Source organism: Malaclemys terrapin, chromosome 1, assembly GCF_027887155.1.
Source record: "Malaclemys terrapin pileata isolate rMalTer1 chromosome 1, rMalTer1.hap1, whole genome shotgun sequence".
Lineage (NCBI taxonomy): Eukaryota > Metazoa > Chordata > Testudines > Emydidae > Malaclemys > Malaclemys terrapin.
In genome coordinates this window covers 294831171-294847753 of record NC_071505.1, presented here as the reverse complement: position 1 = coordinate 294847753, position 16583 = coordinate 294831171, and the positions used below count along the sequence as shown (strand labels likewise).

Below are 16583 nucleotides of genomic sequence, written 5' to 3'. Positions count from 1 at the left end.
TCTGAGAGGAGAAACCTGACAGACTGTTTCTCCCTCTGAGCCAGTCCAACGGGCTTTCCCATAGGAGGCCGTAATCTAGCTCATAAGAATGTCCACACTGGACCAGACCACTGGCCCATTTAGCCAAGCATTATATTTCTGACAGTGGGAAGTACCACATGCTTCAGAAGATGTAAAGTCTCCACAGTGGATAATTATGCAGTACCATGTCTATGAGTGAAATTTTGTCCTGACCCCACTGAGTTAGCGGTTGGTTTATGCCCTAGAGAATGAGGGCTTGTACTCCCTAAATGCTTTTATCCTAGCCAGTTTAATTGTAGATAGAATTATTATTCATATAAATGTCTAGTCCTTTTTTTAAATCCTATTACGACCTTGGACATAATAAAGGTACATCTACACTGTAGCTGGAGGTATAATTGCCACCTCAGGTAGATATACAAGTGCTAACCTTAGTCAAGCAAGAGTGCTAAAAAATGGTGTGATTCTGGTGATGTGGGTGGTGACAAGTTTGCTGCCCAATATATATCTAGAGTCTCAGATGGTATTGTACTTGGGTGGCAAGCTTGTGCTACAGCACAGGTATTTATATCAGTTCTATTGTTTCACCCAGTATACAGACTCTGGAACAGTACTGCACTGGTTCATAATTGGAATATTTTATAACCAGAAAGAACAGGAGTACTCGTGGCACCTTAGAGACTAACAAATTTATTAGAGCATAAGCTTATGCTCTAATAAATTTGTTAGTCTCTAAGGTGCCACGAGTACTCCTGTTCTTTTTGCAAATATAGACTAACACGGCTGCTACTCTATAACCAGAAACTTAGTTTTTAGAAGTTTGTCTTCTACAAAGTCTGGATGTCATATTGAAAGACTAAATCTTCTCCACTTAACTACACATAACAAGGTCAAAAAACTTTTGTCCTTTCCGCTTGATATTTGTGGTTCTTAAGTGTGGGCAGAGGAACTGCTTAAGACTTCAATCCTGGCCACACACAAAAAAAAGCAGTCTCAGGCTTTGCTGGGAGAGGGGTTTTTATTTTAAGCTGCTAAACGTTAAAAATCAATCTGTCTGTCTTTGTTAAGTACGTCAAATTTTACAACCCTGACATGAATAGTAAAAACACTACTCAAATAGAACAGCAAGGCCCAGGGACATCACCCTGTGTAAAGTCCACCCAGTTTCTGAACTCCCCACTACTATGAAAGGAAAGGTGCTAATATTCCTACCAGAATGTTGTCCCTGGACCTTACATAGCAGTTCCCAGAAAAGAGAAGCTACTGACATGTATGTGAACTTTAGAGAGCCCCTTCCTCCTCCCGACCCCCGCCCACCTAGACTAGAAGCAGTCTCTGCTACTCCATCCTTATGTCCAAAGAACTTTTTTGATAAATGGTTTCAATACCCATCTCCACTCACAGAACTCTGTGACTTCAGTTTTAAGAACAAGGCTCTCAATCTATTCAAACTACGTGCTACTCTCTGGAAAAATGGATTTACCAGATCTCCAGTGGCAAATAGCCCTGGTAATTTGAGAAAGGACACTAATACCTTGGACCAGCAGAATTTAATTCTGGCTCTCAGAGCTGTATGATTTTTAACTCCTACTTAGAAAAGTCAGAAGACAGGCAGGCACTTTGAATGAAAGTGCCTCCTCAGCCATGACTAGACACAGTACCAACCTTAACTTGTAATGAAATCTGAAAAACCGTGTTTTAACAAAAAAAAAAGTGGTTTGTTTTTATTAGTACTATTCCTACTGTTTTTATTTTTAATCAGGACTACTCTTACTGTTTTTATCCCCTACCGATGCCCTCATATTCTATGGTTGACAAAAAAAGTCACAAGACAGAAGCCATAAAAAAATTGACTCAATATTATAATGCTTATAAGTAGTAATCGGTGGTCTGGAGAGTTGACTGTTCACATAGTGCTGGTTTAACTACCATTTACAGTAAATGTGAAATCAGTTTTTTTTTAAATCAGTACATTTATTGAACTATATAGAACAAAGGTGAGGTTATGCAAGTTAATTTATACAGATGTGTACACACAGCCATCTTTGTACTTTTTGATCTTGATATAAACCTGCATCAGAATGATGACACTACAGCATTTCATTTTAAAATAATTTGCAATTTTTATCAATTTCCTTCTTGGTGGGCTAAGGCAACATGTTAGGCTAAGCACTGCTACAGAGCTCAGTATTTTGAATCAAATATAATTGTGAGCATTAACTATACCAAGTACTCACTAGAGTTCCATCAGCAGATGACACTTTTTCATATGTCTTCCAAGCATTTGCTCTTACAATGTCTGACACTCTTAAAGTGTCACAAAGTGCAACAAAGTCAGTTTCTCCAAACTCAAGCCTAGGAGAGAGGGTGAAAAAGACTATTAGTCTGGCCTATAAGTAACAGGTTATTTTAAATGAAAATTCATCTCTGACATGGTTACAAAGTATAATACATTAGATATCATCTGACACTTCACCAGATATAAAGCCCATTGTGTTGAGCATCCTGCAAAAAAAAAAAAAAAAAGCTGGAAAAGTTACCTTGTACATGCAGAAGATAATATTTAGCAGTTTTAATGTACCACAATACTTACATAACTCAAACCTGGAAGTCACTTATAACTAAAGCCCTGCACAGATACAGAATTTGTATCCACATCTGACCCGCAAACATAGTCCACAGATATAAAGCTGATATCCGCAGATTTGCAGGGCTCTACTTATAACACCAAAAGCCCAGGAATGGGTTGAAGGAAGGTCATAGCCTAAAACTAGTAACTAACAGTGTACCAAGATTGGAACAGCCCTAACAAAAAGTCAGAATTAAGACCGGGGAACTGGCCTTACATTAGAACGTCTAATTAATCCTGAAATTCTTGATACATGTACATCAGCTACCTGTAACAGAGAGAGAGGCAAATCCTTTTGTAGTGTGAAAAACTGCTCTGTCTTAATTTGCTATTTAGGGTGTACTGAGCATGCTCAGTAACATCTGCTGAAGTCACTTCCCTTCCTTGGCATCAGAGTCTGCGGACTGCTTTTTGCAGGGGTTAAAAAGTGGCAAAGGGGGCAAATTGGAGGAAGGGGGTGGCCAAGGTGTGAGCAGGGGTCAGAAATTGACTGGGTGAGGGGGTTCAAGCAGCTGAAGACAGGGTTAGTATAAGGGCTGAAGAGCAAAATCAAAGACAGGGAGAGGGGGCAATAGGAGCCCGGGGGTTAAACCCACCGATGAGGCGCTGCCAGAAGGTAACAGAGGGCAAAACCCTGGCACAAGCAGAGGGGGTAACAGCTACCCGGGTAGATTGAGACACAAGTGTTTGCAAAAATGGGGGGGTGGAGGTCAGAGGGTCTTTTTTATTTTGTCAAAGGGGCTTTTTTATTTCCTCTCCCATGGGACAGTATGTCTCAGCATGGGCTTTCCAGGGCTGGGTTCTTAAAGGCACAGGCATCCCAATGCCTAGTCATCACAGCTCCTCTGTCTGATGTAACCTACTGAGGTGCTGCAGGAGACTTGAATCAGTGAGATATTTTACCTATACCCCCTCAGAAACAAAGAATCACTTATCAGTGTATATGTCCGCATAAAGTTTCATAGCAGTTCACAAATTTGTCTTATCTGCTGCTGGGATTCCCTAAATTACTTTTAGCACCTCATCATTTACCTTTGTTATTGTGCAGATGCATATAATTGTGATATTTAATTTATATTTTAATAAATACTCATAGAAAATACGTATAAGTACTTGCTTGTAGTTTTAACATTGCCATCTGTGTTTCTAGTATTGCACTAGGTATGATTTTTACTGTGATTTCTGATTTGGAATTTTTCATTCTAACTTTTTCTTGAGTACCAGAAGACAGGTAAGGCAAGAGGTAGCAAATAAGGCAAGTCCGCAAATAAGAACACTCTTACACATCAGTAACTACTACTTGTCACAAGTTGCTATCCGTGTCCCAGTAGAAGATTAGATCAGATAATAGTTTAATATCAATAACTTACTACTGGTAGCAAATTATACCAGATAGAGTTTTTTACAATACCTTATGTATCAGTAACTGCTACTGGTAGCAAATTAAGACAGATGGCAGTTTTTCACACTACCCGGGCTGGAGCTGTCCTTGGGAAGCATGGGGGCCGAAGACCTGGAAGTGATCAGGAACCCAGGTAGGACCCAGCCTTCCATTCTGGGTTTGCACTGCCTGAATCTTTTAGTTGTTAACAGGTCAACACTAAGGTTACATCAGCATGAATTGCTTAACGCTTTGTCACTGCATGTGCCTCCAGTCAGAGCCAGGTCTTCAGCCGTTACATTTCACTACGGTGCGGTGGGTGTTTAGCCGGCCACAGCTGACACGTGCAGTACCAGCGAGGCTAAGGTAGCCTCCCACCTGCAGAACACGGTTCGTTTGACGGACAGCGGCGCGCGCTGAGTTTATACAGCCAGGGCAACCTCTGCCCACGGGAGCGCCGGGGACCTACGGCGCTAAGCACCGCCTCAGCCATAACGCCCGGGACAGAGCAAGCTTCCGCGTCTGCCCGAGCAGAGCTGCCCTCACCCGGGACATGCCCGGAGCAGCGGGCGGAGGGGGCGGCGCCGCGGGTGCTAGAGCCCCGGGCAGGCAGGGGCGCCGAGGATGCCGGGCTGGGAAGAGGCGGAAGAGGCGGCTGGCCGGGAGAGGGGAGCTGCGACTCTCACCTGGCGGCGGCAGGCGGTGGGGTGCCGCCAGTGCCGCGGTCCGGGTTGGCTCGTTGGCCCTTGGCGGCGGCTCCCCCCTTCCGGGGGGGCTTGGGCGGCATGTCGGGCCCGCGCGCGGAGCCACCGCAACGGTTGGGTCAGAATTTAAATGTCCACCGAGGCGGGGAGAAGGGAAACGGACAAACCGGTTCACCGTCGCAGCCGGGAGCGCTCAAACCGCGGGAAAAACGTCACGTCCGACCCGCCCACGGGGCGGAGCGTACGCGTCACTTCCCAGCCCTCGCTCGTTTCAGAGCAGGGGGAGATAGAGCGTATTCAAAAGGAGGCGGAGCCTGCGTACAAGAATGAGGCTGAGAACCCGGAAGAGGAATTCGGAGTCTTGGCAACAGAGGCTCCAGCGCGAGCCGTTCAGCCAATAAGCTCACCCATTTCCCTTAGCCAATAGAGGAGCTGCTGCCGTCTCTGCGTTCTCTGGGCGTCCCAGCAGGTGGAGTAGCCGCCTGACCTTGAGCTAACTCGGGGCTGGGCCTCGCCCTGACTGTCGCCTTAACGGCGACCTGTATGGGAAACGCACGGGCTGGGGGCTGGGGCTCTCCCGGCCCGGCCCGGCTGCTGCCGCCCCGGGGAGGCCCAACGGGCGTTGCTGCTTTTGGTCAGTTAGTTTTTCCTGCCAGTTTGGCGCATTAGAAATTTAAATCTCGTCTGCTGCGGCGGCGACCGGAGAAACGAGACAGAAAGCGGAGAGGTGGCGTGGAGAAGGGAACCGGAGTCACACCGCTGAAGATGTCTGGGGTTCGTTTGGTGTTTTAATGTCATGTAACTCCAGAGGTTACCGGACCAGTGGGAGCAGTGACGTCAGCACCTACAGCTCTTCAAATAAGGGAATTGTGCTCACAATGCACTCTGCTAAGAGCCTAAGAAGTCCTCCAGCAGACCCAAAGGAGACCACCCTTTATAGTCATGCTATTTCGGAAGTAAACAACAATCAAGGGAAAACAACAAATTTTAAAAAGTTACACAGGTCTTCATTATATATTATAATTGAATTCCCCCTCCCGCCCCGATCTTCGTGAGAGCAATGCCTTATATTGACTGTAAATCTAGAATCAAAGACATAAGCCTCCATTTACCTGTGTGCGCCTGTGGCTGCTTTGCACTGCTCTGGTGGCACAGAGTCTGATATCTCAGAGCTAGAAGATCTGACCGTTGGAGGAGGCCCTAGCAGAGAGGAATCCTCGGTTGGCATAGTGCCATCAGAATAGGAGATCAGGCCACAAAACCTAGGTATGGCTAAGATGTTCTTGCAGTGGAGATCTTTGCCTAAAAGCTAATTGAGTAAGAGACAGCAGAAGCAGGCTCTTATCCTCCATAGTTCACAGAGGGGGATGAGGACTTTGTTAGTGTGATTCACAGCTATTTGCTAGATAGTCCAGGAATAGTGTGATGGAGAAGGCCTGTGTTCTATTCCAGGTGAGAAAAATTGCAGTTTGCACATCCTCAGAGACTTGATTATATTTGTATTAAGCACGCTCCAGAATTTTAGCTGCCAAACCTTAACCAGTCTCTACTGAGTCAGCTTTGGGTAGATTTTCATGGGGACACTAAAGGCACTAGAGCCACCCAGTGCTAAATTTCAAGTCCCGGCTCCAAAGATGTATAAACAGGGAAATCTCAAGTAGGGGTAGAGAGGTTATTTTACCTCTGTATTTGGCACTGGTGTGACCACTGCTGGAATAGTGTGTCCTGTTCTGGTGCCCACAATTCAAGGATGTTGATAAATTGGAGAAGGTTCAGACAAGCCACAAGAACAATTAAAGGATTAGAAAACATGCCTTACAAACCTTTTTTCTGATGACCCAGTTGAAGAAAATTGTTGATGCCCTTTAACCAACAGAGCTGGGGATGAGGGGTTGGGGTGCAGGGGTGAGGGCTGGGAATGAGGGGTTCAGGGTGTGGGGGGGCTGTGCGCTGCGGCAGGGAGTTGGGGTGTGGGAGAGGGTCAGGGCTCAGTGCAAGCTCTGGGGATGAGGGGTTTGGGGGGGCTCAGGGCTGGGGATTGTGGCACGAGCTTAACTCAGGCGTCTCCCAGTCAGCAGCGCAGTGGGGGTGCTAAGGCAAGCTTCCTCCCTGTCCTGGCACCACGGACAGTGCTACGCCCCGAAAGCAGCCAGCAGCAAGCCTGGCTCTTAAGCAGAGGCGTGCAAGCAGCTCCATGTGGCTTTTGACTGTAGGCACTGTCCCCCCGTCGCCCCTCCAGCCAGTGCTTTGGGCAGGGACAGCACACGGAGTCCTGTGGCCCCCCCCAGGAGCTGAGGGACCTGCTGCTGGCCACTTCTGGGGCGCAGCGCAGTGTCAGAACAGGTAGGGACTAGCCTGCCTTAGCCAGGCAGCACCGGCAACGGGACTTTTAAGGGCCTGGTCGTTAGTTCTGACCAGAGCCACCACAACCCAGTGCCTTACATTCCGCAACCTGGAGTTTGAAAAAAAAACTTTCGCAGAAGCACTATAGCAGTGCAGTGAGCGGTAAGGATCCAGCTGCATAGACCAGCTTGCTGGCCTTTGGGCTTAGATTGTCAGCTCCTTAGACCAGGGACGATAACTTCATGTGTTTGTATAGCTCCAAGCACAATGACCAATCAGATTTGGAGTTTCTAGCCCCCACTGTAGTTAGGCTGTGAATTAGTAAACAATCATAAAATCTCACTGAGGGGTGAGCCTAGGTGAAACAGAAAAACTAAAGATGAATGTTTTGTTTGGCTGTTGATAAATAAAGGTCCTGAACCTAATCTCATTGAAGTTCCTGACAAAACTTCCATCATAGTGTGTGTTTTATGCTGGAGCAGTTAAGTAACGCTTTTATCTCTCCAGTGCACTGTTCTTAATTTTAAGATTGCTAGCATAGTGTTTTGATAACAATACACTGAGGCAGCTTTGGTTTGTGTTATAGAGCTGTTTGTTATTTCTGTGTTGCTAGTGATGACACTGCATATGGTACCCTGATATCCTAGAAGATCTTGGGATGGGGGAAGAAGGGAGTAGTAGCAGCAAGTATTTCTAAGATGTAGAGTAGGATAGTTCAGATTCAGCCCTGATGCCTTGACTTTGAGAGTTACATTGCTTATACCAGAGCTAAATTTGGCCCTTTATGCTAAAGTCTCCCACATAGCTACTCAAAATAGGTGGGATATGGACAGGTCCTAATAATGGAATTTTGTAGAGTAAGAATAAAGCTAATCTGTGCAGGAGACAGAATTTTCTTGGGGGCTGGTCCAAGACTGTGGAAGGAACTCCCTTAAGAACCAAGGGCCATCACAAACCTCACCACTTTCCGTTCCAAGTAAAAGGTGCATTTCTTAGACCTGTCTTTAACAAACACATAGCAATAGCTGTTATATATTAACTGTTATAAACATTCTAAAACAAAATACTGTACTGCACACACTTTTCCCCTTGGGAAAGTATGAGAACAAAAGCACATTGTAGCTGTTAGTCACTTAGAAGGTACAGATACTATGGTGATAAGTGTTGAAAAGAATATAGGATAAGTGTTTTTTTTTTAACTCTTATTGACACACCTGAAGTAAAGCTTAGCCATTTACTCACCATTCTCATGTGCACTGATCATCACAACTAGCTCTGCAAGTAAGCAACTCATATACATGTATACTCCATCCACTGGAGCAGTGGTACACATATGCACAAGCCAGTCCATCACTTTGCCACAGCCAGGTCTCTTCTCTCAGGCCTCGTCTATAGAGTTTTTGTACCAGTATTACTATTTTGGTTAGAGGTGGGGGTTGTTTTTAAACACTGAAATAGTTATACTGCTATACCTCCTTGGTATGGACAGTTATATTGGTATAAAGGTGCCTTTTACCAGTGTATCTTATTCCCTTGTTTGTATGGGAATAGCAATACCAGTATAAAGCACATTGATTCAGCAAGATGCAGTTATATTGGGTATAAGTTTCACATGGACTGTCTGAGGAACCTGATAAGATGGCAAGACAAAGTTCCAGCTACTGAGATTCTCCTATGGGGAGGTATTCAAAGGATCCATACTTTGTTGATGAAATCACAGATGAGATGGGCAGGCTATATCACCAGAATGTCAGATGAACTACTGACAGAGACATACTAAAATTGGAATGATACAGAGATTAGCATGGCCCCTGCGCAAGGATGACACGCAAATTCGTGAAGCGTTCCATATTAAAGTAGTTGTGGCTGAGTGGTTAAGGTGATGGACTAGCAATCCATTAGGGTCTCCCTGCGCAGGTTTGAATCCTGCCAACTATAGAAGCGTTTGAGTGATCTCATTGTGGGCAGGAGGGATAGCTCAGTGGTTTGAGCATTGGCCTGCTAAACCCAGGGTTGTGAGTTCAATCCTTGAGGGGGGTAGGGAATGGGGGTAAAAATCTGTCTGGGGGTTGGACTAGATGACCTCCTGAGGTTCCTTCCAACCTGATATTCTATGATCTTTTATGGTTAGCTAAAGGAGGAAAAGGGCTCTTAAGGAGGCCAGAAGAAATATTTCAAGGATTCTCTCAAGTTATCCTTGAGGCATTTCAACATTGACACAGAGTTTTGGAGAGATCTCGCTCATGATTGTTCTACCCGGCGAAGCCTCATCATTGCTGGAGCTACAGTCTGAGGAGAACTATTGAGGCAGAGCAGAAGCGCCAGCAGTGTAAATCACACAAAAGCAGCATGTCCGCTGTTAATCAAGTAACCCCTGGCGGCATCTCTTGTTCAGTGTGCCACAGACAGTTCAAAGCTGAAATTGGCCTGATCAGCCATTCACGTGTTCACAGAAACCAAACTAACCAGTGATGTCATAATAATCTTCAACTGGGAAGGACAAACATCATCATCCACACTAGGGGGAGTTGAACCACTTTAGTTATACTAACAGTTAAAGCAGTAAAATTTTATATATAGACAAGACTTAAGATATCTCATGGCTTTCTTCAAAGTTGCAAAGTTTGAATTATAGGTTGGAGGAAGATTTGAAGCTCTTTAAATTTATAAGTCCAGTGCGGTAGTTAATTGCTGCCAATAAATTACCTGGTGTGAATAGTTATTGGACATCAGGAAGTTGAATGGAACATACTAGAGAGTAATACAGGCCTCATCACAAAACAAACACTGCAGCACATAGCAATGGTAATACTTCTGTGCTCCTAATATATTAATCTCAAAGTATGTCATGACAATGGGATTATTTTTGGTTAAAAAGGAAGCTTTCAAAATATTTAGGTATGTTTCCAACTTTCAGTAAGAAAATCAAACCCAAGTTAAGCCAGAGAGGGGTGGTTGGTGGACAAGAATGGTGAGGTACACTCCCAGTCCCGGGACAGTTTTAAAAACTAGAATTTTAATAAAGTTAGGGTATTAAAAAAATACATAACCAGCCAACCAAGCACAGCTTGCACAAGTCCCATTGCTTCTCAGTCCTTTCAGAGTGAAGCAAACTCTGCTGCTGCAACCAAAGCTGATCCTTTTGATCCCCTCAGCAGATCTTCAATCCTTAGAGGCACAGGGTGCAGGTAAAGCTAGATCTGATATTTGCTTATGAGTATTACATGTACACATTGCATAAGTGAAAGTGTTGAGTGCTTCAGGTATTTTAAAAGTAACAGTAAAAATGGTCAGTTTTACTCCCATTTTCCTGGGAATAATTTTGAAATAAATGAGTTTTGCTCAGTATAGCACAGCATTCATGCTCATCCTTAGAAAACAGCAACCGTGGTTCCTACTGTTCTGGCTATAGTTTTGCTTGGTTAAAGCGAAACAAAACATATTTGATTAGAGGCATTGTGCACTGATGGGTCTATTTAAGGTGACATCAGGCATCAAAATTTATCACATATCATTCCCAAAATCTGAAGTCAAAAGAAAGCTCCAGACACTGAGTAACAACCAAGGAGCTGTACTGGGACATGTGCTGTTCAATATAATCATAAATGATCTGGAAAAGGGGATAAAGAGCGAAGTGGCAAAATTTGCAGATGATGCAAAATTATGTCCAAAGCAGCTTGAAAGGCATTACAAAGGGATTTCACAAAACTGGGTGACTGGACAACAAAATGGCAGATGAAATTCAATGTTGATAAATGCAAAGTAATGCACATTAGAAATCATAATCCCAACTATACATAATGGGATAACTATACATGATGGGATCTAAATTAGCTGTTACCGCTCGAGAGAGATCTTGGAGTCATTGTGGATAGTTCACTGAAAACATCCGCTCACTGTGCAGTGGCAATCAAACAAGCTAATAATGTTAGGAACCATTAGTAAAGGGATAGATAATAATACAGTAAATATCATAATTCTACTATATAAATCCATGATATGCCAACACCTAGAAAACTGCATGCAGTTCTTGTCACCCCCATCTCAAAAAAGAATTGAAAAAGGTACCAAGAAGGGCAACAAAAATGATTAAGGGTATGGAACAGCTTCCATATGAGGAAAGATTAAAAAAACTGGGTCTTTTCAGCTTTGAAAAGAGATGACTAAGGGGGGATATGATAGAGGTCTATAAAAATCACGAATAGGGTGGAGAAAATTAATAAGGAAATGAGTTATTTACTCCGTCACATAACACAAGAACCAGTGATCACCCAATGAAATGGATAGGCAGCAGGTTTAAAACAAACAAAAGGAAGTATTTCTTCACACAACGCACAGTCAACCTGTGGAACTTGTTGCCAGGGGATGTTGTGAGGGCCAAAACTATGGGTTTAAAAAAACATTAGATAAATTCATGGAGGATAGATCCATCAATGACTATTTGTCAAGGTGGTCAAAGGACGCAACATCATGCTCTGGGTGTCCCTAAACCTCTGACTGCCAGATGCTGAATGATGACACGGCTCACTCAATGATTGCCTGTTCTGTTTGTTTGCTCTGAAGCAACTGGCATTGGCCACTGTTGGAAGACAGGATACTAGGTTAGATGGACCATAGATCTGACACAGTACGGCCATTATTATGTTCTTACAAGGTTTAACCATTATCTTTTGTGGAAAATGGAAACAATATGCACGTGAATCAGCAGGAGACATGCTTCCAAGCACATCAACATGACTCATGAAAAACATGGTTCCAAGAATGAACCATTAGCCATTTCCTGGCATTTATTTCATCTTTTTTTGTAAACTCACAAAATACAACATCCTGAAAGATTTTAAGTTAAATTATCCTTAATGGGTTTTTTACTAATTTTCATGTTTGCCTTATAACATCAAAAACAGGCTAATCTCTTTTCAGAAGTCATGATTATGTAGATTTCCTACCACATATGAACATATCCATTCTAAGAATAAACTGTCAATTAAACCCACTGTAGAATAAATAGATTACATTGTATACTTAAGAGAACCTTCCTCTGCAGTAAATATTTTTCCCTGACCCAAAGCAATCACAATAGCGGGAAGCTTGCATGCAGAGTGTTTACAATAGCAGGAAGCTGTTCTGAATCCACATAATGTATCCTCCCACAGTATTAATGAAAGATCATTTAAGAGATAGAAAGTAAGAGAGAACTCAGTTCAGTTAAGAAACTTTATATTAATGTAAGATACAGACTCCCATAACATTACATTATTTTTAAAAATAGGCATACATGAAGCAGCTAAACATTGGCATATTTTCCCTAAGTATTCCTGCTTTCTAATATATCAATGTCCAAAAATCAATATAGTAAATAGGGTCCAGTTCCCTTGTCCATGCCACAACTCAAAAATGGATCTCTGGAGGTTCTCCTAATAGCCTTTTTATGGGAGGTAGCGTTTTTTAACTGAATCCAGCCTCAAAATAGCAGTAAGGAAAACAAATAAGTCTTGGGCCAGAAATTTGAAACTTACACGCTTAGAGTCCATATTTGAGCACCTAAATAAAAGTGACCTGATTTTTAAGGATTATGAGAACCTACAGTTTCTATCGGTTTCTCTGGGAGTTGTGAGTGCAACACTCATGGAGAAGGGAAGAGAAAATTAAAAAAAAAAAAAAAAAATCAGTCCACTTTTACTTTAGGTGACTAATTATGAATTTATGGACCACGTCCTCAGCTGGCATACATCAGTCTATCTCTAATTACTTTAATGGAGCTAAGATAATTTACACCAGTTGAGGACGTGGGCTTAAGTGTCTAACTTTGGGCTCCTAAAGTTAGACGTTTTATTCTTAGTTTTTAGAATTCAAGTGTTTCGTTTGTCTGTGATAAATACAAGATATACATTAAGTAAAAAACATTGTTTTTAAAAAACAGTTTTAGAAAAAGTTAACATCTTAGGTAATCTTATACTAAGATGTTTTTATATGAGGGAAAAGTCATCAGAGCTTCTTTCACAGGGAATCTTTGTATTTGTATTTTATCAAAGCTGCAAACATATCAAGGCTTCATGTGCTTTATTAAAAATTGATCATTACATAAAGCAGTTTAACACTGATGGCCAACAACTTTGCTAATACACTTCATACCTTTGCAGTGGCTGACACAATCCTATCTCCATAATTAGTATGAATGCTTTGTATTCTACAGCTATTGAATGCAATATGCAGATTTACAAATATACAATGACGGTAAATTATGGTGATATAACAAGAGTTTATTAAAAATTAACCAACTATGATGAGTAAGCCAAACTTAGGTCTTCTCTTATTATGGTATGTGCAGTGTAAAAAACACACAATTTAAATGCGTAGCACAATACTCATTTTAAATGAACAGCCAAAATGAACAGTGTGCTTCTTGTTGATCTTCCATATTACAATAATGTACTGTATTTTGATTTAATTTCAACACTCATCTAAGAAAGCTATTGCTGGGACAAATAATCTAATTCGGCCAAATTTCTGGGGAATATATGGCTTCATTCATGTGGAACAAGCATTAATTTTCCCCCTAAATTAATTATAGCAAAAGAGAACCTAAGAAGACTTTTAGACAAACAAGTTTGTTAGATTTATTTTCCATTGCACATACATGGATTATGTAAAAGTTAGTAACAAGTTACTGCTTAATTTTCTTACATTTTCTAAAGATAGTTACAGCAGACACTTGCCATATTAAAACATCAAGTCAGAAATCGATTTGAAAAGGTAAATATGACAAGATTTAAAAAAAACAAATTGCACATTTTAGTGAGGAGAAATTCAAATATATGTTTATCTATATGCTGTAACAAACTATATAGCTTAGAATATTACAGTTAGAAGTAGTTCTTTCAGTCCATTTGTACATATTTTTCTCCAGATTAATAATTCTTTTCAATTTTCCTTAATTAAAACTGGCAGATATTTCAGAGACTTTATCTTCCTCGTAGTATTCAAGATTCATCACATGAAATGCACTAGTAACTAAGACTTTATACAATTGCTATTCAAATATAAAAAGGGCACCACACTTGAAAATAAGAAAAAACCCTAAAACATATTTAAAATTTATCATGAGATGAAAAGTGTTTAAGATGTTCAGCAATAAAGCCCTGTCCACTACTTACGTAAAAGAAGATTTTAAAAAATAATCACTGCACACAATACAGAGTGGGATCATACTGTAATCTTTCAGTCTTCTGTTACAGTAATATTCTCCATTACTGTTCACAAATGAGTGTTTCTATAGCAAACCTATTCTCAAAGTGTCGAATCTTTCGGCAATTGGTGGCTTCACGCTTTTGAATTCCTGGTGAGAGTTTGGGGAAATGGGGGAGGAAGGGATGACAAATGAGATAGAGTGATGCATATTAATGGAAGAATTAAAGTATTAGTCCATTTACTGCAATAAGAAGGTACCAGAGGTTCCTCTCAATTCACTTTCAAATCAGAAGCAAATTTATCAACACTTTAGTGATCTATTATTTACTTGTGTCCCTTATTTATCACGGGATCAATTAAAGTGTTCATGTTTTTAAAAAGATGGTTTGCAATCATTTTTCCCATCTGCCACCTTCCCAAACACAGTCAGCAATCTGACTAAGTTACTCAATTAATTTAGTTCAGGTTATGCTTGTAAAACTTCTCCTTCCACATTAAACAAATGCTGAACAACAACTATAACACTTCACTTCTCTAGACACTTGAATCTGAGATTTTCAAAGAGCTTTCCACAGACAAATAATATACGTTTTACAAGATCCAGGTAGACAAGTATTATTCCTATTTTACAGATGCAGACTATGAGACACAGAGCAGTTAAATGACATGGCCAAATTTGCACAAAACACCTAGGACATATCAATTTTCAATTCTGTCCTTTGGCCATAAGACCATGCTTTCTATATATGAAAAATTGAACCATAAAGTGTGTACGTGTTTAACTATTCTGACAGTTATAGTTACTGATGGTAAAGGCCACTATTATTAGTTTTGTGCTATTTATATTGCAGCTGACTGAAAATCTTCTGCCAAAACACTTTTCAACACAAAATGGTTTTTCAATTAAACAATCTCAGAAAATTTTCATTTTCTTAAAAATTCTTTTCAAGTTTGGGGGTGGGGGATTAAATGAAAATTTAAAGAAAAATTAATGGGGAAAAAGGTAATTTTATATTGCATTCATTCTTCAAGTCTTCATTCAGGATTAATACCCCATCATGCTAATCTCTGTGTAAACACTCAGGAGCTTCAAGGAGCCAATGACAGCAAGACCATTCTAAATTTTAATCTGAGAGGTATTGTCTTCAACATATCCAGCTATTTATTGACTAGAAACATTAACTTTTCCATCAACACAAGATAACATTCTCAAGAGACTTTACCTTTCATGGTTTCTTTGCGCTGTAGTTTATAGGTTTCCTTGCCACGGCACAGACGATAAATAAAGAACCCCAACTGATCCACATTTTCAATGCGATCAGTAACAACCATCTGTTCATGAATCAGATAGGACTGAGGCAAGTATGTTCCAGCCTACATTAACAAAAAGGCAACAGCTCATTATTAGAAGTGCAATCATTCATTCTTCTGCTAAGTACACACAAGATAATTCAAATCAATTTTATATATTCTCAAACAGCAGCAGTTCTATACAAACAAGGATTTGCAGCTTTGCAGACTTCCAAAATATGTAGTACATACAGAATTTTCTTTTAAACATCAGGAACGTGACTGCATTTTAGTGCAGTTATTTAAGAGCTAATAAAATAATCATATAAAATGTCACAACATTTTCACAGCAGGAGACATTGACGTATAGTGTCTTCCATTACAAAAATTAAATCTATATCAGTTTTTTTTCCCCCCACACAAGAGAAGCAAATTTTCTCCAATTAAGATTCGTCACTGTGGGCCAAATCTTGCAGTCTTTACTCACCAAACACTATCACTTACTAGGGAGTCAATTGTTTCCAATACAAGCTCTGTCCAAGTAAAGACTGCAGAAATGTGCAGGACGTTAGTACTATCTTGCTGATTGATGGAGGTCCCAGGGATCAGTAGTTTATTACTATCCTTCTGCATGCTGTTAAGTTTAAAATAGGGGGATCCCAAACATTTTTATAGCACAGGCCACAACTTAATGGACAGTGAATGGGAGGATAGATGGTCCACAAGACAATCACATAACATCCTTATGGCAACTATACCAATTGTTTAAATAAAAATATATTAGAAAGTATTTTTTCCTCTATGTTTGCTTCAAGGTCAGCTATTACCAGAAAGTAAGGAAAGCCCAAAAAATGTGACTATTGAGCTCTCCAGAGACCACCAGGAAAAATTCTGCAGACAACAGTTCAGAAAGCTGGTTCAGAAAACAGAACTATGGCCCCATTCCTCGTCCATTTGGAATCCACAAGAGTTTTGCCATTGATTTAAAAGAGAGTACCATCGGGCCCTATTGTGTGCTTCTGTCAAA

The 16583-nt window shown here is 41.0% G+C and overlaps 2 protein-coding genes, 1 non-coding gene and 1 pseudogene across 8 annotated transcripts in view; 2 read left to right on the top strand and 2 right to left on the bottom strand.

Annotated features, from left to right (window-relative positions):
- RB1 (RB transcriptional corepressor 1) overlaps positions 1-6557 on the bottom strand; it is a 161066-nt gene extending 154509 nt beyond the window's left edge. For 2 of the 6 annotated variants that reach the window (XM_054014730.1, XM_054014737.1), the window contains exons 1-2: positions 4718-4950; positions 2259-2376 (exon numbers count right to left, since the gene is read on the bottom strand). In XM_054014730.1, coding sequence (XP_053870705.1) covers positions 2259-2376; positions 4718-4818 — 219 coding nt within the window. In that variant the 5' untranslated portion in view covers positions 4819-4950. Of the gene's footprint in view, positions 1-2258; positions 2377-2473; positions 2519-4717; positions 4951-5847 lie in introns of those variants that run through there. The other 4 variants (XM_054014743.1, XM_054014715.1, XM_054014722.1 and 1 more) reach the window with 4 other exon arrangements.
- Positions 6558-8838: 2281 nt separating this feature from the next.
- Positions 8839-8934, top strand: LOC128830721 (U6 spliceosomal RNA; annotated as a pseudogene).
- TRNAA-AGC (transfer RNA alanine (anticodon AGC)) lies at positions 8935-9016 on the top strand. The gene has a single exon. It is a non-coding gene; the product is annotated as a tRNA-Ala (tRNA).
- A 3262-nt stretch (positions 9017-12278) lies between these two features.
- The window catches only part of ITM2B (integral membrane protein 2B), a 34665-nt gene continuing 30360 nt past the window's right edge, over positions 12279-16583 (bottom strand). Inside the window, exons 5-6 of the mRNA XM_054014687.1 lie at positions 15490-15640; positions 12279-14414 (exon numbers count right to left, since the gene is read on the bottom strand). Of these exons, the coding sequence (XP_053870662.1) occupies positions 14326-14414; positions 15490-15640 (240 nt within the window). The 3' untranslated portion in view covers positions 12279-14325. The remainder of the gene's footprint in view (positions 14415-15489; positions 15641-16583) is intronic.